The sequence below is a fragment of the Microtus oregoni genome, unplaced genomic scaffold, assembly GCF_018167655.1.
Source record: "Microtus oregoni isolate MIOR12 unplaced genomic scaffold, Mior012 000037F_ref0000500, whole genome shotgun sequence".
Taxonomy (NCBI): Eukaryota; Metazoa; Chordata; class Mammalia; order Rodentia; family Cricetidae; genus Microtus; species Microtus oregoni.
The window spans coordinates 21,708,308-21,734,655 of NW_024543096.1; the positions used below are offsets into that span (position 1 = coordinate 21,708,308).

At 41.1% G+C, this 26,348-nt stretch overlaps 1 protein-coding gene across 2 annotated transcripts in view; it reads right to left on the reverse strand.

Moving 5' to 3' along the window:
- The window catches only part of Stk39 (serine/threonine kinase 39), a 249,286-nt gene that overhangs the window by 54,069 nt on the left and 168,869 nt on the right, over nucleotides 1-26,348 (reverse strand). For both annotated transcript variants that reach the window (XM_041631541.1, XM_041631540.1), the window contains one exon: nucleotides 848-900. In XM_041631541.1, the coding sequence (XP_041487475.1) occupies nucleotides 848-900 (53 nt within the window). The remainder of the gene's footprint in view (nucleotides 1-847; nucleotides 901-26,348) is intronic.

The window sequence follows — 26,348 nt, forward strand, 5'->3', positions numbered from 1 at the left end:
CCAGGGCAGTTGACTGCCAGACCAGCTCTAAGGCCAAGGGAATCCCTGTACTTTGGGCTTTTGAGAGTTTAACAAATGGAGATGAAACTTACGTAGAAGTCTAATGCATGGGATGTACCCCGAGCAATGAGCTTATAGCTACTACAAATCAGAATGCAGGAGGTTCCTGTACGTTACAGGGGTACGCAAGGTAGACCCTGAGGAAACCCTGCATGGGCATAAAAATGAGAAACCACAGGACACGGAAAATAGTTACAAAGTGAGGACATATTGGCATCTCATTTTTACTTCTCTAGACTGTTGATGTTATAAAGTAAATAATGTGACCGTAATGTTTTCCTTGGGTTACTTATCTATTAACCAAGGTTTCTTGATGTTCTGCACGCCAGGCTCTACGCCTGTTGCAAAAGATAATAAACAATAAAAGTGATACATGGTCCTGTTTTCTGGCATCCGGGTGCTGTGTGGACAATCAGTCCAACCACTCAGCAGTTGCAGTAATGGACTCTCGATACTCAAATTACAAAGAGGCCATGAGGGAGGTGGACTTTGTTACACGATGGGTAACGCCACACCCGCTGTCACTTCCATTACAGGCTGCGTTTTCAACCCGTGTGTATTTTCATATTCAGACTGATATGTTTCATTAACATGTGTATGTCCGCCCTGCCACATGTGCCGCTGGGATTCATGCCGCGAGCAGTGGCTTAGAATCCTTACAACTAACAAGTTCTTTCTTCCTTTGCAGGAGAAACATTTTTGAATAGCAAATTAGAGGCATATGCTTGTAATCAATTTCTCAATTGCTTCTTGTTCCACCAAAGTAATAATTTCAATTAAAACTTGCCTCTTCCTGGAGTAAACTCAAATCGTATGTCATTCAGTTCCTTTCTGGAGTTTCTGAAACACATAACATAAAGCACATTAAAATCTAATGAGGCAGAGTTTAATCAAACCAAATTACTCCCAATTTTTATTATAAGAAGCCAGTAGCGTTGAGACAACATTTTACAGTTTTAGGTTACCTCCAAATATTTTCTCAAGTAGAAGATACAGTTATGATAACAATGAAGAAAATAGATATATTTGATGAAATTTATCTTACATGAACATGTTAATAAAAAAATTCTCAAAACAAAATGTTCACTTTATAAAATCCATACTAACTTAGTAAACTTAAATCTAATTTCAGAATACACATCTTTAGAAGCCTTTACTCTAAGTGGCATCTTATACATTTTCACACTTCCCCAGATTGCAGCATTTAGTAACAGAATTTTAAAGTAAAGCATCACAGAAGACAGAATCCATAGTGAGTTCAGGATAGGCATTATACATTAACTCATACACAACAACAATAATAAGGTGTTATTAAAAAGTCTTTTCTAAATTCAGACATCTCTAAATGTTGTGAAATTTCCCACCGAATAATAAACTTTATATAAGATACAGAAAACTGTAAACATATATATATATATTCAATAAATATAAATATATATTTAATAAAATTTAAATGGCACTTAAAAAATCTAATTAATGATATTCTCATTTCCATGAAGTTCAAGTAGTGATAAGGACCGGCGAGCTATAAATTATTAAAAGCAACTATATATACTAAAGTAAAGTCAGTAAGAACACCAGAAGTAACCAGCTTGAAAAGCAAGAACATAATTGTTAGATTCAGGGGTTTCCATGTGGAAAGCAGAAAGAGAGATTTCCAAAGCATGCTCCTGGACATGCTCCTGCCATACGTGACAAAGCAGGTCTATTAAATGCACAGATCCTCAACTCTGCGTGATATCTTCTGGTCTCTGTGGACAAAGCACGATAGTGCTGGTGCGTTCTCTGAACCCTTTAGTTTATGGCTATATCCCTTTTCTTTCTGGACCATCAATTCCTACCACACTAAGTACAAGGAGGCCAGGAAGCTGGAAAGGACCTGATAGCCACTTAGAAAGCCCTTCTCACTGCCTAGAAAAGCTAACCCACATCTAATACTGTGGAGGCCCAAAAATGTAAGCCTATTTCACCTTGTCTGAAGGTCAGAGAGTTTGAGCTTGCTCAAAGTTGTTGACAACAACTGTGGCTACACACCCTGACCTAGGGTGAGGTTACTTGGTGTTTTTGACATTAAGATGGCCCACACATGTAGATCCTCTCCATCCTGACCAATGGTCAGGAAATTCAAGCATACTTCAGTTCCTTCTTTTGAAATAGGAGGTTTGACCTAGGGAATGGTTGCCTTCAGGATACTTGGTCTAGGGTGGGTTCACTGTCTAAACAACAGAATGCTTTTCTCATGGATTAATGGCTTGATGTCTCAAAGTACTGAAGCCAGTAACTGTTTTATTTGTCTTTTGTATCATGGTATCATGTTAAGGAGTCTTTTAGCCCCCCTCCTCAGCCACGCACACTGTATTGGGGTATAAAAGTGCATGGAAAACTAAACACAGGGGAACTCAGAACTTAGAAGAAGAATTCAGCATTCAATATTTGCTGAGTTGATTTCCCAATACAATCCTATGTCTTTGTGATTATTTCTTATCTCTGTTCCTCCTACCTAACTCTTCTAATCCCCATGCTCCTACCCTAAAACACGTGAACCCACTGCAGCAAGAAAAGTATTCCCTAAAGAATGTAACAACAAGTTATGACATACATGTTACTAAGCAGTATGTATAATATATAACATTATATGTACATATGTGTATATAATATGTATACGTGTATAGATGGTATGTATATATACACATACATGAATAAGAGGATATATATACATTTTTGTATTAGCCATTAAAAAGAAATCCAGGGATAATTTAAAATATGTTGTGCCGGGCGGTGGTGGCGCACGTTTTTAATCCCAGCACTCGGGAGGCAGAGGCAGGCCGATCTCTGTGAGTTCGAGGCCAGCCTTGTCTATAAGAGCTAGTTCCAGGACAGGAACAACAACAACAAAAAAAAAACCAAAAAAACAAAAAAAAGCTACGGAGAAACCCTGTCTCGAAAAATCCAAAAAAAAAAAAAAAAAAGTTTGTTGAAAGATGTCATAAGAAAATAGTTACATTATATAAGAAAATTGAGCACCTTCAGCTTTTTGTGTTGTTGGTAGCTATATATTTTCCATTTGATTCCATCAGTCAGTCCCTGAAATATGCAAAAGATTTCTGCTTCCTTCTTTATTTTGCTTCCTAATGCCCACTACCCCCTCCCCATTTTACACAGCTCTATTCCCTTGTTTATAAGTTTAATGAGTGACAGAGTGAGGACAAACAATTCTCTACTGGAAATACTTAATATACACAGAAATATTCAAGTCAAATCATTTTTATGAGAAAGTTACATCCTTCAAGATTTTTCATGTTACTAAACACCCCAAAAACTCATTAACAGTCTTGGCTATGAATGCTATACATAAGGGAAAGGTAAATTAAAACTGAAGTAATCTAGTAAGAAAAAACATCACTAAGAAAGGGAGTTCTAATATTATATTTAATAATGAAATGACTCAAGGAGAAAAAATAAAGGCACTTGGTTCAATATTAATTGGTGCCATTGCTCCTTTCTCATCTAATCGGTCTTGTTCAAATTAGTTCTTTTCTATTCAGGCCACAGTAAAAGACCTGTAAGTATGAGCTGCACCCAGATGATCACCACGAACATCCTAATGTTTAAATATTAATATCACAAAAGCAATAACCAACCCTCATAATCCCCACCAACATCGACTACAGAGTTTGCCTCTGCAAGTCACTCTTTATGACTCTGAACCTAAGTCTCACCTTTGAAAAGGTCACGGTGATTGATTGTAAGTAGTAGACTTGTCCCATCAAGATGATATATACTTGGAAAAACGCCTAATTGGATCTAACTACTGAAGGTCGTCCTTTTATAAAGAATTAATCTCTTCAGACTCATACTTACACCTTTAATTGAAAGTACATCCACTTTAATTGATATGGCACAGGATACTCTTGATTTCGGGGAAGTCGAAGACAGGGATGGTTTAAGGCCAAAAACAGTCTGTACAGCTTTACAGTGGAAATAGTTTTAGGCCCAGGCTGTTCCTGCTGCTGCTTCTCATTAAAAACCCTTTAATCCTAAAATGAAAACTATTAAATTTGGTAAAGCAAAACTCCTTACTGCTTACTGTAGGCATACTCTGTCTCATAAATGCAAATGCCAAAGCATTCTGTGAGAAAATTCTTCTTCCAAATGAGAAATGCAATCATATGGTATAACTACATAGCCTGTGCCTGCTCCCCTTTACCCAAAGATCTAGTCGGCTCCCAGAGTCAAGGAGCATTTTAGACTTTTTGTATATCTTTTTACTGAGATATTTTAGACACACACACACACACATACACACACACACACACACACACGTATGCTGACACACACATATTTGATCCAGTAGCAGCATATTATATCCACTATTCTGTGCTTTAGTTTTAAGTTAATAATGTAACTTAAATTTTCTGAACATTAGTTCACATCATTTTCTGTTGTGGGACAATGGTCTTGTATCGTTTTAATAAAACGCTGATTGGCCAGTAGCCAGGCAGGAAGAATAGGTGGAGTGACCAGGCAGGAAGCAGAGGCAGGGCGAAGGGAACAGGAGAATTCTGAAAAGAGGAAAGGTATAGTCTACAGTTGTCACCCAGATGCAGAGGAAGCAAAATGAGAACACCTCACTGATAAAGGTACCAAGTCACATGGCTAACACAGACAAGAATTGTCAGCTAATTTAAGATGTAAGAAAGAGTTAATAAGAAGCCTGAGCTAATAGGCCAACCAGTTTATGATTAATATAGACCTTTGTGTATTTCTTTGAAACTGAACACCTGTGGGAATGGGCAGGAGAGAAAACGTCTGTCAACAATTTTCTATATAACTACATAGGTCCCATTCTATTCTCTATCTTTTTTGAAGTCATTCAATCCTGTGAAGAGATTGATTCCAATCTTTCACCACTACAAAGAGTCAATGAATAAACTTATTCTTATCTCACTCTGCAAACACATAGGCAAAAAGGTAAGTTTCTAATAGTCAAGTACTCGGTCAGAGGACACACATGGGTAATTTGACGGGTCCTGAAAAGCCCTCTTCATTTCAGTTGTATCAATTTCCACTCTCACTAGAAATCTGTAAGCATTGCTGCAGGAAGTGTCCAAGAATAATGCAGGGATGTATTGCAGAAGCAGGAGACATGGGGACTGAGCTAGGAGACTAAAGCTGCTTCCTAAGAGATAGCGGCCACCAGTTCTCAGCACGTTCTGGTGATGGACTGTTGACAGAGGTTTCTGTCCTAACTGTCCCACAGTCATTCTGTCCCAAAAAAACACACATAAGTCTACATTACTTAAAAACTGGTTATTCTGTTAGCTAAAGCTTCTTATTAACTCTTATAACTTATATTAGCCCATAATTCTTGTCTGTGTCAGCCATGTGGCTTGGTACCTTTTATCAGCGAGGCATTCTCATCTTGCTTCCTCTGTGTCTGGGTGATGACTGCAGACTGAGGCTTTCCTCTTCCCAGAGTTCTCCTATTCTGGTTGCCCCACCTATACTTCCTGCCTGGCTACTGTCCAATCAGTGTTTTATTAAAATACAAGTGATAAATCTTTACAGGGTACAAGATCATTGTCCCACAGCATTGGACGAGCAAGAATTTGGGGTAATTGAGCTGTTCAAGCTTTTTGGAGACACAGAAAATCTGACATTCTATTTAAAATCCCATAGTTTCAATTGTTGATGCATGACTTTAAAGTGCTGATGCTGGGCATTGGGGTCAAACGAAGCCCATGAAATCTCACTAGAGATGTTGATTACAAAATACAGGTTATGTTGTTATTAACACACAAATGGTGGTCAGTAGAAGCACACAAAGTTTTCAGGAATAGTAAGACTTTGATGTTATTTTTAAGATTCTACCAAAAAAGAGTCATAAATAATGCACTGACTCACAGGCTGTAAGCATTGGGAAAAAAGTTAATCATGGGAAAGAAAAATAAGTTCAAAGAAATTTAATCAAAAAGAAAATGCAACTGGAATGTAAGACAAGAAGAGGCAGTTCTCAGACACAATCTCATTCTGAGATTCCAGGAGGCAGGATGGCCATTTCAGACTGAGGCAGAGTAAGAGACAATGGCTGGCTGCTTTGCTTTTCTGACCTTCAGATTGAACCCCAATTTCTGTCTCTGGATTTTTATTAATTGTGCTAATTTGGTCATAATATTTTATCACAGCAACGGAAAAATAGCTCATGAGCTTCCTGTTCCTCGTCCCTGCTTGTATTTTTGCCCTTGATTCTGCTTCTTCTTCTCCTGCTCACATGCACAGCTGCAGTTTCCCCTCAGATCCTGAAATCCTGGGCAACACAGCACATTGGTACCATCAGCACCTGCCCCTTCAAAGACACTTTTGTTGTCCTGCTTAGTCTCCCATAACTGATAGTTCCCAGTCTGCTCTGGGACACCTGAAAGGGAGATGGTCAAGGGAGGATAACACCCCTCTCCCTCCTGAATGTCTCTGCTTTACTCCTATGCTAGGTTTTGCACAAGGTCAATTATGTGATTAGCTCTTTCAGGTGAGTGCCTGGTTTCCTTAGCAGTGCCTGGGGGTATACAAGTATCTGCAAATGAATGAAGATCACCAGTCCACGTTTTAGAAAGAAGCCCCTATCTATGCTTCCCAGACAACACCTTCTGTCCTTACCCTGGTCCCTAGACACCCTCTCTATCTGTCCCAAACACTTCTATCTTTCTGCCCCCTTAATGGTTCCGATTCCATTCCCTCTTCTTATTTTATCCCTAGATGATTAATTTCAGATCTACAACTCAATCACAGTCACCTCCCATGAACTATAAATTTATTATCCAGTTGCTTACATGGTATTTTTCCACAGAAGAGCCAGAGACATTAACATCTCAGTCCAGCTACTAAAAGACATTTGATTATAGATGCTGCAGATTAATTCAACATATATATTTTAAAAATGCATTGTCTTCAAAATTTAAGTGAAAAGATATGTTGCTTTTGAAGAAGAGGTTTTGCTTTTGTTTCCACAGGAAAATGAAAGGCTGTGGATTCATTCTGAGCTAAGCAAAACCAGGTTTGATCAAGGAAGACCCCCTGAGAAATCTCTAATAGGAGCAGATGGCCCAGATGGTTGAGTTCTACATCCAGAACAATTTCAAGACTGCTGGCTGAGATGATCAAACCTCACAGAATACTCCTCACTGGACTTGATCATAATTCTAAATTTTCTTTAGGTCCCAATGAGATTATCAGCACCCCCAATCAGCAGGAAGTAGCCTGGAAAACTATGCCCACTTCCCAAAAAAATGGATAATGGATGTTTTTCTTTGTTTAGAGTGTTGGTTATAAGTTGTATGGATAATGATCAGGAAGAAAGCTAAACAAAAAAGATTAGATTCAGAGTTCTTTTTTTAAAAAAAAATGGGGGTGGGGGGTGGGGAAGTGCTGTGGGACAAAGGTCTTGTAACCTGTCATTTGTATTGTTTTAATAAAATGCTGATTGGTCAGTAGCCAGGCAGGAAGTAGAGACAGGGCAATGAGAACAAGAGAATTCTGGCAAGAGGAAAGACTCAGTTGTAGTTGTGACTCAGACACAGAGGGAGCGAGATGAGACGGCCTTGCTGATCAAAGGTACCAAGCCATGTGGCTAACACAGACAAGAATTATGGGCTAATTTAAGATATAAGAAAGAGTTAATAAGAAGCCTGCGCTAAGAGGCCAACCAGTTTATAATTATTGTAAGCCTCTGTGTGTTTCTTTGAGACTGAATGGCTATGGAACCTGGCAGGACAGAAACAATCTAGGACACTGATCAGCTCCTACCATGAGAGTTGAAGGTGTACAGACAAAGTGAAGGTTGTTTAGGGTGCACTCTTGACAGACAGATGTAACCCAGGTCAGAAACAGTTACACTGAATGAGAAATGAAAAATGATTGAAGTTCAAGGTTAAGCTGAAGGAACCTACAACATGGGCCTGGTGCAAGAACCTGGAGGAGAGCCACTCCACACTGCCACCTGAGCACTCTGAAGCAATGTCCCTTCTTCTCCAGTGGAGTACTGAGTCAGTTCACAGGAGCCTTCAGAACCTGGAGATGCCCATGCAGAGGCTGAGGGTGCAATTAGGAAGGAAGTGAAGATGCTTCGAGATTAAAGAGGCTCTGTGGAAACGCCTTGTGGACTCCTGGCACAACGTGAGTAATCACGATGGGGCATCTATTTAGATGTGCACAGAGCATAGTCACAGAGTGGAGGGGAGTCATGGCTCCAGTCCTTGGATGGCAGCTAGCATCTGAAACATTGAAGGAAATCAGTGAGGTGGAAATGGAGATGCTTCATGGGTAAAGGCAACTGTCACCAAGTCTGATGACCTGAGTCCAATGCCTGGAACCCACGCGGTGAAAAGAGAGAACCAATTCCTGCAAGTTGTCCCCTGCCCGCTGTGTGTGCCCAGTAGGTGTGCCACAAACACACAACATAAACACACACATATATGTCGACCAGTGCTAGAAAACAGTTAGAGGGAAGGAGTAGTGGGTAATTCTGAGGAGAGCACATTCCCCACTCTGGACTGTCACTGCAATCCATCCTTAAACACCTGCCAAATTCATCTTCCTCTCAGGGAAAGGTCCAATCACAGAAATCATATAATTTTACAACCAAAAGGGGCCCTAGAGGTTACCCAATCCATTCCCCTCTTTGCTCGGGTGAAGCAACTGAAGCCAAAGAGATTAAGTGGCTTGCCTAAGATTGCACAGCTGGTTAAGTCACTCAATACTCCATAAATCCTTATTGATCACCTACTAGGTGCCAGGCTCATGCTGAGAGCTATTAATGCAGAAGTGGAGCTCAAACATGGGAGCAGAGGCTTCTAGACCACTACTCTTGGATTTACATGTTTGGTTCTCACAGTACAGGCAAAGTAAGCAGAGAGTTGCAATCTCTATCAGAGACCACCCCCCCCACTGCATCCCTCACCCAGTTAATAATTATTATAGGCAGTGAGACACTGTAACAGAAATAAGGTTATAGAACCCTTGCTGTATCTTCAGCATTGTCCTCAAAGATCTGCTTGAGTTCAAATCCTCCTGGACACACAGACCCCATGTACCAGGTAGCATATGCTCCGGGAATGTGAGAGATAACCAAGTCTACTGGCCCTGCCCACCTTGCCCTTGAGTAACCCAGTCTCCTACCAGCCCCACCCACACCTCACCCTTACATTAACTTGTCACAAAATAGTCTTAAAAAGAAAAAAAAAAACTAGTGAGGTTTCTAAAAGGTTAAAATTCATTTTGGAATTATATCTCTATAGCTTTTTATTTTTAAGTCTTTATGCTTAGGGGCTCACTACCCAGCTCCCAGATCAATTACACAGAGACTTATTCTTTCTTATGAATATACAGTCTGAGTTTGGCTTGTTTCTAGCCAGTTTTCCTTAACTTAAATTGTCCCATGCATCTTTTGCCTCTGGGCTTTTACCTTTCTCTATTCTGTATACCTCTCTTTCCTTCTTACTCTGTGTAGCTAGCTGGGAAGGCTGATTCCTGGAGTCCTCCTCTCCTCCTCCTCTCCTTGGTCTTCTATCTTCTCTTTATTCTCTCTGCATACCAGCCCCACTTATCCTACCCTCCTGCCCAGGAATTGGCTATTTAGCAATTTATTAGACCAATCAGGTGTTTTAGACAGGCAAGATAACAGCTTTACAGAGTTATACAAGTAAAAGTATGCAACATATCTTTGCATCACGAAATAAATATTCCACAGCATAAACGAATGTAACACAACTTAAACTAAACTATATTTTGCAATATAGCACCTTTTCCACAGAAATATGACCTTGGCTTAGAAAGTACAGGTTGGCAATATTCGAATATTTTGTGTACACTGATCCATAAAGCAACTCATAAGCCAGCACCAAACACATCAGATAACCACATTGGTCTCTTTAATAACACAAAACACAAGCACTGTCTAACTCACACACATCACACACACATGCACATACACACACTACATATACCATACACAAACCCACACACATACATAAGCCACCTACACAACCACACTATACACATACTTCCCTATCACTTTGTACACAGTGTTTTTCAGAACAGTATCTTGATGTATTCATAGACTACATTTTTAAGTACTAGTTGTCTGCAGCCTTTTCTGCAAGTGGAATCCATCTCAGGTCTCAGTTGCTTCCAGTGGCCATTCTGCAATGTGGAGGAGAGCTTTAGATTGACGTGCATAGCGACTCCACAGTCCTGGAGTGCTGATGCATGAGAGCTGCACAGTAGAAACTCTAGATAGGCCTTACAGTGCTGAGAGCTAGCAACTATAGTCACCTAACAAAGGAGTTTCCTTCAGGAGGTAACCCAAACTAAGGTAAGACAAGTCATCTTTACTGACCCAGAGTCACCAAGACAAGAGTGCAGTCATTTCCTCTCTCCCACCTTCCAAACTCTGCTCTGCTTTCTCTACTATATGATACTTTCTGAAATTACGAAAAAGAAATCCAATATATAGAAAGACATGATGAGAAATAAAACAAGCACTCGCTTCCCTACCATCCAGAATTTCCAAGTGGTAAACACTCTGCCCTGTTTTCTTCACAGCAGAACACATAACATTTTAATAATGTTTCATCTACACAGCACAAGATCAGCTGAGTTACATCTCAGCTATGATAAATCAGAAAAGAACAGATTATTGTGGAAACACTTCCTCCTGATGAGAGTATGACATTCTGGTTTCACTGTGGTAGGTGGTCCTTTCTGCACATGAATGTGTGCACTGGACTTCTCCCTAGCCTGGCTCAGAAACGGAAGAAGCATGGTCTCGTGAAAGGTGACTCCTGTGCTGCCAGGACAAACACTGTGGTCCGGTTAAAGAATAACCTTAGGAAACTCTAGGAAGAAATATTTAGTTCGCTTAGTGGGTAGGAAGCCCTGGACATTCCTTTCTGGAAATGAGCTGAGGGCAGTAGAAAAAAACTCTCGACATCAGTTGTCCCTAAAAGTAAAGAACACATTGGGTTTATTCAGACAAAGCAATCATCACTGTTTGGGTTACAGATGTCTGTCTCCAGTGCATCAGGAGCTAAGCCATTCCAAGCCAGCATGCTAAGTCCTTCACAATAAACACGTACAGTGCCTCTAAGGTAGAGTTCATGAATGTCCACTTGGAACTGAGACATCATAGGCAGGGTAAGTATGCAGACTATTGAGCTGGTTTGGGAGGGAGGGGAGCTGGTACAGCTGCAGGGGATTCCAGGAGGAGCATATATTAAAAAAAAAAAAAGTTTACTTATTTAAGGCACAAACCATCACAAATTCTAGCTACCACAAGTACCATTTCCTTTGTCTATTCTTTTGCTAATTCTTATAAATATCAGTGTAACTCGTTTCAATAGTAAACACAATGCATAAAGAACATTTAGCAATTAAATATATAGAAGCTGAAGACAGGGGTCACTGATAGTTTGCCTACAATGGCACAGGCTCTATGTTGAGCCACAGAACAACAAATAAATAAATGAATTGCTTAATCATTAAACAGAAATTAGATTAACAGAAGAAAGTGATCTACCTGAGATACTGGTTGCCCCAACTGAGTATTGAAGTCCATCATGTCTGGCTTATTGCTAAGGCAGGCAAAGGGAAATCTTCAAGTGTAATTCTAACTTTTCTAACAAAGAAACATGCAAGGTGGATTTCTTTCCCTTGGCACTAATTTCAAGGAGAAAATTTTTATGGAATCTCTTTCATAAGGGACACCTTATGTCTTCAACCATATGGAGCAAAAGATGCGCATTTTTCCTTTCACATGCCGCGGGCACAATATTAAATCTTCCTTGAGTGATGGCATTTCTGCTAGAAACTGAACTAATACAGCCAAGTTACATTGTTTCCTGATGATTTACCTTCACAGAGGAAGCCTGTAGAGTACAGAAAAAGGGGTGGCCCCACCCCACCTCTCTTTCTGAGGCCCCAGAGACCGTTTACCAAGTGCTGCATGGAGCAATTTCAGGATGGCATTCTCTGACAGGAATGTGAGGTGGTCCTGATTGCCTGAGCATTGACAGAGCCCATGTGAAACATCTGTGGAAAACAGGCATCTTTCCTGTAACATGAGGGTTTGCTTGTAGGGGTTTCTGTCCTGCCCGGTACCCCCACCTGTGAGAAGACTTGGTTAAGGTGGTCTCTTGTTCCCTGTGAGCTAAAACTATAAAACTGTGAAGGAAAATAAATCTTTTCTCACTTGTTTTTCTGTCCGTTTCTTAGATCAGAATGACACAAAAATAACCAATGCCGGATTACAAAGCAATAATACATAATTATATTCATAATATATAAATATTATATTACAATAAATATTTTTTAATTTATTTATTTATTAAAGATTTCTGCCTCCTCCCCGCCACCGCTTCCCATTTTCCTCCCCCTCCCCCGATCAAGTCCCCCTCCCTCATCAGCTCGAAGAGCAATCAGGGTTCCCTGACGTGTGGGAAGTCCAAGGACCACCCACCTACAATAAATATTTTTAAAAACATGTCTGAGGAACTTGAGCAGTGTCTCTCATGTGTGTGACTGCAGGATGGGGTACAGAACCCAAGAACCAGGGGTAATATATTCTTACATGAGGCTCACTAATGAAACTGTGTCCGAGGGTTTCTTTCATAATGTAGCTGTGAGTGAGGGGGTCCTTCTGTCCAGGCTGTTAATCTCTAGCACTTTTCTTTATTAGCTTATATTTCCTGGCCTTCTGACTCACGGAAAATCTAATTAAAGAGTCCAGACGGGATGTGTAAGCATTCTCATGGCGCAGAGCGACATACGCCGACACTCTGTGGACGGTGCACTATTTGCCTACTTACAGGAAATTCATAGCTGTGCTTTCAAGAAGGTAGCAAAGACCAGAGCCCTGGGACTTGGCGGGGAGAGGGTTTCTACAGCACAGCCAAGAGGAGCCCTTCATAAGCAGTTAAGCGCGGTGGCAGAGCTCCTCTCTATCAGTTTCAGGTGAAATGAAATCATCATTGATTCGCTGTCGACTTTAATTGAATTAAAGAGAAGTATTTGATTAAAGAAGGCGAATGGCTGCACGTCCACTAGTAAGATCGTCGGGAATCAGGTAAGAGCTGTCTCAGTAAATACACATGCTCTAAAGCAGGGTCGGTGGGACCCTTATGCCATGCAGCAATGGCCCAAGTGTGAACCGCAGGACCTGAAACATAGGCAAATTCTCAGTACATAGCTTTGAAACTGATTGGTTGAATGGGTGTCAACATTACCCCTTTCCTGCTGCATGGCATTATACAAAATTCAAATACACTTGACAACATACCTAGATACCTATATAGGTAACCAAATGGGAAAAAAAACCAAATTGATACCAACAACAAAACCTTTCTGGCCCAGAGGCACTTATACTGCTGCACAAGTCAGAGTTCTGACAGGAGCAGAACCAAAAGCTAACATCAGGGAAGGTAGGACCAATATAGGCAAAATTCAGGATATACTGGTCAGCACTTGGGTATGCATAGTAACTTAGAAATGTCATATTTGTGATTCTGAAACCCTGCCGCTAAGCCATCTGTGCCAAGAGCTACAGGATGGTCAGTCATACACACAGACATGTGAGTAGTGTATACGAAACAGAGGAGTGCGCCTCTTTGCAGCAGCGTCTCATCTGCCTTTCTCCTAAACTTCTCTTCACAGTCTTTCTCTTGGTTCTAAGGGAAATCAGTGGAGAGCAAGAAGAACGTTCTTGCTAGGGCTAATAACCCAGCCCTTATGGGATTGGGTCAGTTTTCCAAGTTCAGTGTTTTCATTTCTACATCACCCTAGAAACAGCCAGTGCAGCAGTCCCTTTCCTAGCACAAGGATAATGGGAAGGTCTTAGAGAAGGTAGGGACAGGCAAGCACACACATTCACTCTGCCACAGCTAAATAGCGTCAAGTAGGACCAGCATCACATTTAGCCCGAGTTCTACATCTCAGATCCTAATCCTACCAAATCTTGATTTCCTCATCTATCGTGGCTAGTCTTCAATGCCAACATCACTGGATTCAGAATGCCCTAGGAAACACACTTCTAGATAAGTTTGTGGTAGTATTTCCAGAGGGGTTTAACTGAGGAGGAAAGGCTCCCCCTGAATGTGAGTTGGACACCAGCATGTCTGTCTTTCTACATCCTTATTATGGATACAATGAACTCCAATTACCACGTGCTCTAACCACCATGCCCTGCCTATCATAAGAACTGCATGCCCTCAAACTGTGAGCCAAAACAACCCATTCCTTCCTGTGGTGGTTTGAAAGTTTGGTTCTAAACTGGTGGGACTGTTTAGGAAGGATCTGGAGGTGTGGCTTTGTTGGAGGAGGCATATCACTGGGAAAAGTCCACACTATTCCCAGTTACACCTGCACCCCACCTCCTGCTTATAAACTAGATGTGAGCGAGCTCTTAGCTACTGCTCCAATCCCATGATAGCCAGGCTCTCCGCCAAGATGGTCATGAACTCACCCTCTAAAACTGCAAGCAAGCCCTTAGCTAAATGCTTTTTTTTTGTAAGTTTTTTTCTTGGTCATAGCGCTTGTCACAGGATTTTGAAAGTAACTGAAACAATCTCCTAAGTAGTTTTTGTTGGACATTTTGTTACAGTGATGAGAAAGGTAACTTTAGAGCATCCTTCACTCAGTCTGAGCAAGTGTGGATGTCAAACCTCCAGTGAGTCCTCCACAGCTTCTACCATAAATGCAACAACATTTCATAGATGGGCAGGCCTCTATCTTCTAAGGATCACCCAAGTTTTTAATACGTGGGATTTGATTATTTGTATATGGAAATAAAACTGGTCTCCAGCACAGCCTCTGAAAGCAGCAGAGACTGGTCACTGGGGATAACTTGAGAACTCTGACCATGATGAGAGCGCAAAATAAACCCATGACAGTCAGGTAAGTTTCCTGATAATCTATCTCATGGAGAGACTTGGCTTCACTGGCTCAAATCCAAGACTCTAGTCCCATGATCAAAATTGGAAGTGGATACTTCTGAAACATGGCTCAGGTATAGGACTCCTGTCTGTCAGAACAGGAGAATCCCCAGGAGCGGCAAGAACAACACCCAGGCCCATGGTGTAACCGGTCCTGTTGACTTTCTTAATGTGACCCACAAGAGGTGTGCACACGTGGCTGACTCTGTGTGTCCACCCTCCTGAGCCCCTCTGGACTCAGAGCTGCCTGAAGGAAGAGCACTCCGAACTCAGGCTGCTCATAATTGTGGCTCTCATTGTCTCTGCTATTACGGGTCCGTCACTCCGAATCACTCTCAGCTATCAGTGACAGCATGGAGAGTGTGAAGATGACATTTACATGTTTCGTGCTCTCAACATTAGGAATCTCTTTGGCTCAAAATGAGCAGTGGGCACCATGCGAATTGTGTAACTTTTTAGTGCACTGACAGGATCTCATGCTGAGCCCAAGTGGGAAGAAAAAAATACAATTCTCATTTTTATATGCACTTTAGCATACTGACCTCCTTTATCCTGTTGATGTGCCCATTAATAAAACATTCTTAAATGACCTGAAAGGCTTTTTATGAACTAGAGTGAAGGCCTGGCTGCCAAGCAGCTGTGTATTGGAAAGAACTAGAGCTGGTATCAAAGCTGCCTGTGATTAAGTCTGGCCCTGAAACCACCTATGTCCAGAGTGGTTGCTCATGTTTTTGACTGGCTGTAAATGATGAAAAGATTTTTGCAGTGGATGAGTCTCAGAGGATGGAAATAAGGATGCTGTGATGGTGGTCTTGATTTGCTTGGCACACAAAAGTTGGCTCATGGTGGCCATACTGAGTCAGTGGCAGAACACTTGCCAAGCATGCAAGAGGTCTTGAGTTCATCCAGAAATCCACCAAAAAATAATATATATATGTGTGTGTGTATGTGTGTGTGTATGTGTGTGTATACGCATATATATAGTAAAAATAAAATTTGCAATTTAGTTTCATTAATATCTGAAATAAGGTTTTTTTCTTCCCTATAAGTTCCTTTCAATTTCAGAATAATGATACTCAGAAAATAGTATAGCTACTATTTAAACCTAAAGAAAGCTAATGGGTGGTTTTTGAAAGCAAAATGTATCTCAGTTGTTACTTGGCTTCTTCTTACACAATACCACCAGTAAAAACACATATCAAACCTAATTCTTCAAACTTCAACAAAATATAATGGAAACAATTTAATAAAGTATACATGGTCAAACAAAACTAGGAAGTTAAGATAAAAGTCATAATGATAAGTGCATTTAAAATGGGGAAACAGAAACTCATGTGTTCAGCTTAAATACATACAGGATATATGGAAAGGTTCTAGGCTTAAACGGGAATACACAGAGGAATGAAGAAACGCACAGTGCACTCAATAAGCTCTGGCCAATCACAGAAGTCAGAGCTGGAAAGAAAGCATCAGGCAGCTTGGCATTCTGTAATTCAGAGAGTGCTCTAGACCCTAACACAATCTCTACTCCATCAAACGTTCACCATTCCACCCCTGTGTCAATCTGTCTTCTCCTTAAATATAAACATTCCTTAAAGAGAATTGCTAATACTTGAACCAAGCAGCAGTTCTGAACCTTCGCAGTACCTGGCACCAACTGGCAAATGAATGCTTAGCGTAAGGAAAAGTCGAGTCTATTAAAATCTTAACTGAGGGAAAGATAGCTGAGGGATTTCAAAGCTACTTTGCAGATTTCCTCAATTAAGACAGACAGGGACAGGCGGGCCTAGAACCAACCTTTCCTGTTGGTACAGCTCCAATCGGGGTTACCTGCAGACTGAGATTACACAGGCAAAGCAGCTGCTGCCTGGGGTGGAAGATGACGTAACTAGAAAGGAAGATTGACACACGTTCCCCAATTCACTCATTCATCCTTTAGTCATAAGGAGGTCACACTACAGGACTCCGCTGGAGTCAGAAACATGGAGCCTTGCACCTTTGGAAACACAGGGGGCACATTCCTGACTCCTTCCAAGGCTCAGACAAGCCCAGTGTAGTCAACATGCCTTCACTGTGGCTCTAGAAAAGAGAAAACAGCAGTGAACAAACGCATTTTCCAGAAATGGGAGTAACCTTCCGTGGCGGGAACAAGAATGGTCAGCCATAGAACCAGGCAGGTTTAGGAGCAAAGATGCTGAGAGAGGAGGTAGATGTTCTGCAGAGTCACCTGGGTATCTCTTGGTGGCTGACATTCACCTACTTGAGTGACTCTCAGACATCTCTTCTGTCTTCTAAAAGCCTTAAGGAAACCCGGTAGCATGACTCTCCACTGGCAGAGGGAGGGAGAGGAGGTAGGGGCATCCTAGGCAGGGGTCTTCACAGAGAGGCTAGGAAAGGGGGTGCTACACTATAACATTTCATGTTGAAAGGATACATTCAGAGCATGCCAGAATAACTTAATTAGTTTCTCTGCTTTATAATAAACATTTCATTTCAAGAGGAAACTTCAGGCTTGCCTTGTTTAGATAAAGTCACATTTGGGGACACGACATGAATGCTTTTAGAGTAATAATAGAAACATCGATCTGTTCACAAGCATGTGTACAATTTTATGTATAATGTTTAAAGTACATTTAACTTTTAAAAGAAAAGTCTATTTTTAAATATAGAGTGAATTATTTTAGGAGACTGGAAACTCATTAACTTCCCAAAGGTCTTTTCCAAGACACTCCAATCTGTCCACCTGAGGACTTTAAGATTTGCCTCAGCAAAAATGCAAACTATACAATTCTATCACTCCTGCTAGTCCACCAAATTAAATTAGCGAAAATTACAAAATGATAGCAGGGATGAAAAATGCTGGTATGGATACATCCTGTTAGACCTTCCTTCATGGCCATCATGGGTATAAGCCGATACGACTTTTGACAGTATCGTTTGGCAACGTGTTTCCAAAAAAAAATTAATAACATTATATCCCATGACCCCATTCCACATCAATGAATTTGTTATGTGAAATAAATTAGAAAACTCACAGTTTTCTATATATAAGCCAGCTTTTAGAGTACTGCTTATGGTGGTAAAAAAAAAATCTGGAACCAAATTAAATCTCCAATGATGAGAAGATAGTCTAATAAACTGCAGCGAAATAACCACAAGCTATGATAGTATGCAGCTATTAAAATTTTGTTTATAGAAACAATTTCTACTGACATTCAAAATTGGTGATGGCATAATAATCCTAAGTGTAAAAAGCAAAGTACAAAGCTGCGTATGCAGTGTAATTGGAATAAGTTTTTAAAAAGATACCTAGTGTAAAAGTTAAAGGGGAAAATACATTGAAATGTTGATAGCATTTATTTCTGAGAAATGGCCCAATGTGTAGCCATTTTCTTCTTTATGGTTTTGTAAATTTCCCCTAGGGAACATGCACTGCTTTTACAGAGGGCCGGTATTCTTTGGAAAAAGATGCATCAAACTGTATCACAAAGCCTCATCGTCATTTGAGCAACGAAGACTTTTAAAAGACCCAGATAATTGAGCTAAGGTTTCAAAACATAAACGCCTCTCCCCTCACTGAGAAAATGTTTCTATTTTTGAAAATCTGGATTATCAAGGATTTAACTCATCAGACTAAAACTGCTTGCGTTTGTCCATCTTCTCTGCCAACTGTGAAGGGTTCTTCCCCCTGGCAGCTGGTCCAGCACCACTCTGCTGCTAAGTGCACACTTTAAACGCACCCACAGAATTGAACAGGGTAACGGCAACTATCTCTTTAGTTCATATGTCTGTGCGCTAAGAGAGCAACACAGATCTTATGCTTACCGTAGGCTTTATGCATAATGGAAGTCGAGTGGCCAATGTCTTAACACACATCCCCCATCAAACGAGACTTCCAAACGAGTGTCTTCCAATTTCCTTTTCATTAAATATATCTAAACATAGCCTTGATTTTAAAATGATTTTAAAGTTAAGAAGCTGTACCCATCTACCTTTTTTCCATGTGCAAGTGTGTGTATATGCTTGTGTGTGTTCCCGAGTATGGGTGTGAGCGCACAGTGCACAAGTGTGTGTATATGCTTGTGTGTGTTCCCGAGTATGGGTGTGAGCGCACAGTGCACAAGTGTGTGTATATGCTTGTGTGTGTTCCCGAGTATGGGTGTGAGCGCACAGTGCACAAGTGTGTGTATATGTTTGTGTGTGTTCCCGAGTATGGGTGTGAGCGCACAGTGCACAAGTGTGTGGATATGGAGACCAAGGGTTGACACAGGTATCTTCCTCGATTCCTCTCCATTTGCTTTTTAGACAGTGTCTCTCATTGAACCTACAGCTAGATCAGCGGCTCTCAAACTTCCTAATGTTGCAACCATTTAATACAGTTCCTCATGTTCTGGAGACACCCAATCATAAAATTATTTTCATTGCTACTTCAAAACTGTAATTTTGCTACTGCTGCCAATTGTAATATAAATATCTGTGCTTCTCGATGTTCTTAGGCAGCCACTGTGAAAGGGCCACCTGACCCCCAAAGGCTGAGAATCACTGAGCTAGAGTATCTGGCTGAACTGGCAGGCCAGTGATCTCCAGACATCTTCCTATAGCCACCGCCCAGTGCTGGGATGATGTGCGTGGGTTCTCAACCTTGGCTTCTACGGGGCTCTGGGTTCTCCTGCTTGAACAGCAAGCACTTCACCAAATGGGCCATCTCTCCAACCCCTTATCTATCTCCAACAGAAAGTGTTTTAGGAACTCCCTGTACCAGGAACTACAGTAGGCTCATAGGATACCTATGAACAATAATACAGCACTTGTCCTTGACTGCATGGAGATAAAGTCTGATGGAGGGCCTTGGATGTAAAGATGCTAGTCGGCATGTCCAACATCACCTGACTCCTGAGTGTGCTCTTTAACATGCTCAATATGTTAACATGCTCAGACACTGGATCTAGGCACACTGTGATAGACACTTGTTACAATTACAACAGAAGCAAGCAGTCCTTTCTTCCTTGCAAATTGGTGGAGATATACTTAGAATGTAGGACAATAAAAAGTTCCAAAGGATACACTTTGACCAACAGGTAGCAAGCTAGTGTTCTGTTCTGTATGAAAAGTGTTTTCTCAGCTAAAATCTCATCTATATTGTATGGTTTATAGGTAGGACCTACACGGAGAACTATGGAGAAGGATTTCAGGCTTCTCTTTTTGAAAAATCACACGATCTCTACATTCTTTGCAACATATGCAAAGAGGGTCCCCCTTTCTCCAGGTGAAGACAAAGTCAGATTCTTCAATTTTCCTAAGAAAGGTAAAATTGCTCATGTGGTCTGTAAACATGAGAGCTCATGGCACTGCTGGTGAGTGCCAGCTCTCTTCCTAAGGACTAACTGCGACCCTTTCCCTGTCAGAGGCATTTCGTTCATTTTCAGTTCAGGGCTCTCTTCTCAGAGCTGAACGCAGGAAATAAAATAGACAAGAACCTGGTTTAGGCCCCTGAAGAACTAACCTGATGCTATAAATCGATGAAGACAAGCCTGTGGCTTCTAAAGTAGTTCAATCTAAGAAAATGCTATTTAAGAACATTTTTTCGCTCCTTGAAAGAAATACCACAGGCCAAGGTCTGTACTGCTCTCCAGAATTCTTCACTGAAAGGAACACGAATTACATTTGTCCTGGATTTGGTTTCAAGAAAAAGCTTGTCTCTGTACAGTGTTTTAAATCCTGCAAGTATCTTTTCCCGGGAAAGGAAAACCACAGAGATAATTCTAATTTCCAGGCTGCTAATGAGACAACACGGTTTCCTTTCACAGTAATTGTAATTGCACAACTTTTTCCTAAACCAACTTTCTTTCTTTCCCTTCTCAAGAGGTGTTCACGTTTGCGTGCTAGCTTCATCTCGTGTATCTCCTACTCTATGTTTTCTGTATGAGCTACTTCCTATCTTCCTTTGAAGCAAGCAAGGTAGAAATAAACCATTCAGTTCTCACACATACATCAATGCTGGCCCAACCTGAGTTCCTCGGGATATTTCTAGGATACGTCCTTTCAATCTCCTTTGTCTCGCCCATTATTCACAAACCACTTTCCAAGAATACAGCAACCCCCCCCCGACACACACACACACTTAAAAGCACATCTTGTCCAGTTCAAAACAACACAATTTGAAAAGCATTTTTTTGCGCACTGTTTATACCTTCATTGGTAATAACTAGTATATTCTCAGATATGTGTGGCATGATAGCACTCCGCCAGGTTCCTTTCCTGAATTTATATCTTAAGCCTACCAGCATCCTTTAGAGAAGGCTTCAAAACTGGCCCAGGTGGGATGCTTTCAACCTCTGAAAAGACAAAGATGAGAAGCAAAGACAACAGCCAAGGTGAGTGCCGTGCAGCTCCCCAGAAGAACTCCAGATGGAAAGTCAAGGGGTCAGTCCACAAAGACAAATCAACATTAGAAGTCGGTACAGAATCCAGGCTAAGATCTAGCAGTCTGGAAGCAGAGACAAGAAAACAAGCACTAAGTGGAAATCAACAGAATTGCTCCTGGGCAATCCCTGCACCCAAGACTGCGGTTGGAAGCTCGTGAGGCTCTGTGTTTAAGTGCATGGTTTTTACTGGAAGCGGGGGTTTATGCCTCTGGTCTTCCGGTCTCATGGTCTGAACCAGTGTCTACCTCCTCTCCTAATATATTATCCACAGATATCTGGTTGCTTCAATGAGTCATTAAAAGAAATTAAAAACAAAAGCAGAATCTCTTATGAACATTCATGGAGTTTCCATTCTGTTCCGTGGTCAAGGTCTGAATCTACCAGATGACCAAGTGTCCATCAGATGGCACAGAGCAGGTTCAGGTTGACAGAGCTGGGAGATTTGCTCTTCAGAAATCACCTTCCTATAAACCTACACTCAGAGGAGCAGTCTTCTGCTGTACACTCACAATGAACAGGAAAGCTGGAGCCCAGTTTCTATTTCTAGCCAGGTCGGCAGAGCTCAAGGGAGAGCTTAGGGTAGGGTCTGGGTAATCCTATATTTTAAAAAAAAAGCTGCGCCCAAAGTACATGCCAAATGAACTATAAATGCTAGAAGGTGACTAGAGATTGATTCTAATTTCCCAAGTCCAGTCATCCGTCCATACTATGTTTTGGCCTCTGTCCTCACTGTCTAAGTTCATCGCATTCACCTTACAATTGCTAGAAATCCAGCTAAGACAAAATAAAGTCCAAAGCCTGCTGCTACTCAGAGACCAGCTGTATGCATTTAACTTGTTTTTTTCTTTTTAAAAAAATACTTCCAGCTCAGCATTTGACATATGCTTAAGTAGTAAAACAAAATGTTTGTGGAACAAATGGAATTAATTAATCTGAGTTCTATTTATTAGTCACTGATAGAAAAAAAAAAGCCAAAGCCACCCACCAATAACTAATGGAAGCAAGTCTAATCCAGAAACTGATGACTTCTAATTTTTTAATTGAAAATAAACAAAGCAATCCACAGTAACAGAAGCAATTAGCTGTGTGGATATTGGGGGGGGGGGACAAATCCCCACCCTGAAATGTAGCTAAACATATTTCCCTGTTTGATTAAATCCTTTTGAAGCTGCTTTAAATCCTAAAACAGAATTGCAATGCCAGCGTGCATCCTCTCTGAAGCTCCTCCTTGCAGAACTGACCTGGCAGGGATGGGAACAATACTTTAAGATTAAGTCCAAAGCACAGCACAGGCACTTCCCACCGCTGGCAGAGACCCAGGCCTCCACTCAATCCCTTTTCCAGGCCCTGCCCTGGCTTCTGACCTCATCTGCCGTGTGAACAGTACATTCTCTCCCTGAAGATTTTTATCTCCCTACAGTTTCTGACCCTGGACACTCAGAAGCATTACTATAAGGCAAGAGGATTTTAATTCCTATTTTTATTTGTCCTCACAAGACTGTAATATGCAATAAAGAAATCCCCAGAGTGGGGATGTTCTTATATAGAATTCTTCCTGTACTCACAATTATTTTTCTCAAAATATTATTATTTTGATATGAGCACTACTATGAGGCTTAATCTAGCAGAAAGCAACCATTCAAGTCAGAGACAGGACAGTACTTTATAAACGTGATCATCATCCTTTCTCAGGGAAGGCTGTTTGAAAGTCCTTGGTCATCAGTGCAGTATGTTAAAATGTTTTTATATGGCTCCTGCCTTCTGGGTCATGTAGGGATGTATAAATAAAAACCGCTGACTTCCAAGGGACGGGGGAAAGTCCTTGCAATACTGTTCAGTACATCAAGGGTGTTGTCAGTTTAACAGCAGAGATAACGTCCCTTTAAGGCAATCTTAGACTTAATGGACCTTTCTGTAGTTTCAACACTAATAATATAGTCGAAAACTGGACAGAAAAATTGGATGTGTGTCCTTCCCTTATCACTCAATATGCAACTGGAAGTCCAAGGCCTCTGTGGTAAGTCTGGAGTCCTTAAATATAGTGATTTACTGAACACCATGAGGCCATTATGCGGGACTACTGAGCACCTGCTTGGTTGGTCCTTAAGTAATTTTGATAAAATACTGGACTATGACCAAAAGGCTTTTTAAAAAAAGAAAGAAAGAAAAAGAGCAACTGGAGATAGTTCTCCAAGGCATAGAGGGAAGCAGGGAAGGCCCAGCGGTTCCGATAGAGGAGAAATCCTGGGCTGAGATTATACACTTCATGACACCTACACACACCCAGTCAAGCCACTGAGAGTTGATCAGGAAGGTGAGCCGGTGGAGACTTGTCTAGCCCCTATGCAAAGAAATGCAAAACAGTCTGTGATGAGAAGGCAGGGCATGTGGAAGGAGATTGGGGTAGCTACGTGACACAGGACACTGGGCAAACAACCATCCATATCTAAATGTCCCATTTAGCCATCCAAACAGGCCCACTGTGTAAAGAAAGCAGCTATTTTGAAATGCCCTCTCAAGTAACTGTAATAACATAAAAGATCATTTATTCCTTTCTGGTAGATAAGCAAAACAAGCACACTGAAGACGAATTGTCCCACTAACAGGAATAAGAAAAGCAGTCAACACAAAGAACATCCTAGCGGTTTTATAGGATGTATCATTTTGTTTGGAAAACGAACGGAACTATCGGTTGAGCCTTACTCATCTGATAATCCAAATGCCAAAACACACTCCAAAGTCTGAAACTTTCCCAATACTCACGTGACATCACAAGGCGAAAATTCCAAAGCTGTCATCATTTGATGGGTTAGAGTCAAAACACAGGTGCAGTAAAAATGCCGCGCAAATTTACCTGCAGGCTATGCAGTGCACATTTATGAAACTTAAGTGAATTCTGTGTTCAGAGCGGGGGCCCACTCCTTATATAGCTCATAATATATCTGCACACTCATATATAGATGTATGTATGTATACTTCAAAATCTAAAATAATCTGAAATATAAATTATTTCTTATCTGAAGCCATTACAGGTAAAAGATAACCAATGTGTCCTCCTTTATATCTTAAATTGTGACCAAAAAAGAAATTACAATAAAAAATAATTTTATTATTTTGAAATCAGTCTGGTAAAATATAATATAGTCAGCCCCCAAAACAATGCCTTCTTTGGCCTTAGCACTTCTTCCTTTGATCTGCAGAGCACAGCTGGAAGAATCACAGCGGATCACATGCCACCTATCCCCGAGAGCATGATCCCCAAGATGCCTCGATACCCACCCACTCCATTTTCATATGGCTCCTCTCCTCTGAGCTGTGCAGGGATGGATACATAAAACCATCTGACTTTTAGGAGAAAAGGAGAGGCCCTTGCTCCAAGTCCTTCCTAGCACACCAGAGAGACCTCTAGGTCACACTAACACTCAATATATTGTGATATTATTCTCAGTTGTACCACTTGAATATCCAACATACATTTCTCTGTGCAGTTATTTGGTATTTTCCATATTTTTATCTCTATATTATTCAAGTCTAAAAAGTCTGTGAAAGGTCAAGTTGTATGTCTCATAACATAGCCAGTGCAACTCACCCAGAAGAAATTCGCAGTGCGTGGGGATGAGTAGCTACATCAGAGAGTTTGTCTCAATGTTAATGAAGAAGAAATATCAGGTGCTCACGTTCTGAAAAGTGCTACAATTATTAATGATGAGCAATTTGTCCTGGCATTTTAATAACTAGAAAAAATGACTGTACCAGGCTACTTAGACCTCCCAACCATTATTTGTTTTTGCCCCTCCCCCAAAACAGGGTTTCTCTGTGTAATAGCTCTGGATGTCCTGGAACTCACTTTGTAGACCAGGCTGGCCTCGAACTCACAGAGATCTACCTGCTTCTGCCTCCCAAGTGCTGAGATTAAAGGCGTGCATCAACATTACCTGGCTTTTCCCCTAACCATTGTTTACATAAAGAAAATATTGGCGAGGACAGCAAAGTGACAAAATCCATCATGAACCATCAGCCCAGGAAGCATGAAGTGCCATCAGCACCCAAGTCCAGCTGTCCCTAGAGAATCATCTAGAGAGACAGAGGTACGTGCAAAGAGGAAAAGCCGGCATTTCACAGATGGCTTATTCCTTCGGAAAATAAGAGAAAACTACCAACACAAGCAAGGTGCAAAGGAGAGGTGGCTTTGGAGCATGCCTGGGCACACACACTTGTGTCATGGTGTGGCGAAGGATCAATCCAGAAGGTGGCTTACAATCCAGCCCTCTTGCCCTTACCTGTCTTGTAAGGACTACAGCTCACTTCCTCAGCTGAAGGGGAAAAACTCAGCTATCCTAAAACTCCTAAAACTCCTCAAACTTCTTCTATAGAGCCCCCAAGGTCTCTACAGAAGAGCCAACCTGGCATAACTGCCTCAGAGGACAGAGGACAGTAGCCCTTACTGTCCCAATGCTCAAAATGCTAAAGTGGGAAGGAAGAGCCAACAGAACTGGTTAGAGGTAGTGACAGACACTTTTTTTTTATTTCTACCCCAGAAAGTACATATTGAAAAAGAATAAGTATAAGATTATACTTACTATAAGTATAAAGTAAGTATCTTTTAGTCTCTGATGTTTACAATTCACCGTTTTCTTTCTGCTTTCCCTTTATTTAGGAAAAGGAGAGCTGAGAGAAATAGCATACTCTGAGAAATGAAAAAGGTTCTTCTTGGCTACCTGGACGTTGCTAAAAATACTGCAAGCAAAGCACAACACGTCCCCGCCACGGAGCAGTTAGGCTAATGCAGTCAAAAGGCCAGTCTGGCTTGGATCTGGGGTATGATTTACTACGTGATAGTTTAAAATGGTACAGCCCATGCTGTGGTAATAAACATTCATTTTAA